A 761-nucleotide genomic window follows, 5' to 3' on the forward strand; every position below is an offset into this window, starting at 1 on the left:
CTCCCGACCGCGCGGCCTGCGTGGGGGAGGCGGCTTTCCCAGGAGCCTCGTCATCCGTAAGGCTGACGCGGTGGGTCAGGGCCGGGCCAGCCCGAAAGCCTGACGCCGGGCCTGGGGCCTCCCTCCTGGACCGTCTGACCTTGGCAGACCCCTAAACCTGCGGCACTCGGGCTCTCTGAGGCTCGAAAGCCAGGAACTGTGACTTTTTTATCTCCCCTGCATTTCTGTCCCAGAGGCCCCGCTGGGCTGGGGCAGGACTGGCTCCCAGGGCAGGTGGATGTTCCCTTTGACTGTAGGCGTGTGCCAAATTCCTTCCCGGAGGAGCAGGCCTCTGCGGGGCACTCCGTATGTCCGAAGCTCTTGGCACGTGTCATCCACGTCCCCGTGAGCGACGACAGGGTCCCTGTCTGAGGATCAGACACCGGAGGCTCGAAGGGGAGCCGCTTCGTCTGCTCTGCCCGCAGGGAGGTGGGGGCGCCAGGACGGAACCGGTGAGCGCCAGCGGACCCTCGTGGCCGGGCGCTGACCCAGGACATCCCAACGTAACGTCCAGTGTGCTGCTCTCCCTAGGACACCCTGGAGAGGACCCTGGGCCGGGCGCACATGGCGAAGATGATCGAATCGCTGAAGCTGCAAATCCAGGAGGAGACCAGGTGCCGCCTGGCTGCCACCGCCCAGAGCCTGGAGCTGCTGACCGTGGAGAGGAAGCTGTCGGGGCCGCAGAAGGAGGAGCTGCTGACACAGCAGCACAAGGCCTTCTG

At 66.2% G+C, this 761-nt stretch overlaps 1 protein-coding gene across 1 annotated transcript in view; it reads left to right on the plus strand.

Annotated features, from left to right (window-relative positions):
- The first annotated feature begins 540 nt into the window (after window positions 1–540).
- Window positions 541–761, plus strand: part of LOC111734439 (ellis-van Creveld syndrome protein-like) — an 879-nt gene continuing 658 nt past the window's right edge. Inside the window, exon 1 of the mRNA XM_023526597.1 lies at window positions 541–754. Within this exon, the coding sequence (XP_023382365.1) occupies window positions 604–754 (151 nt within the window). The 5' untranslated portion in view covers window positions 541–603. The remainder of the gene's footprint in view (window positions 755–761) is intronic.

The sequence above is a fragment of the Pteropus vampyrus genome, unplaced genomic scaffold (assembly GCF_000151845.1).
Source record: "Pteropus vampyrus isolate Shadow unplaced genomic scaffold, Pvam_2.0 Scaffold1257, whole genome shotgun sequence".
In the NCBI taxonomy this organism is placed as follows: domain Eukaryota; kingdom Metazoa; phylum Chordata; class Mammalia; order Chiroptera; family Pteropodidae; genus Pteropus; species Pteropus vampyrus.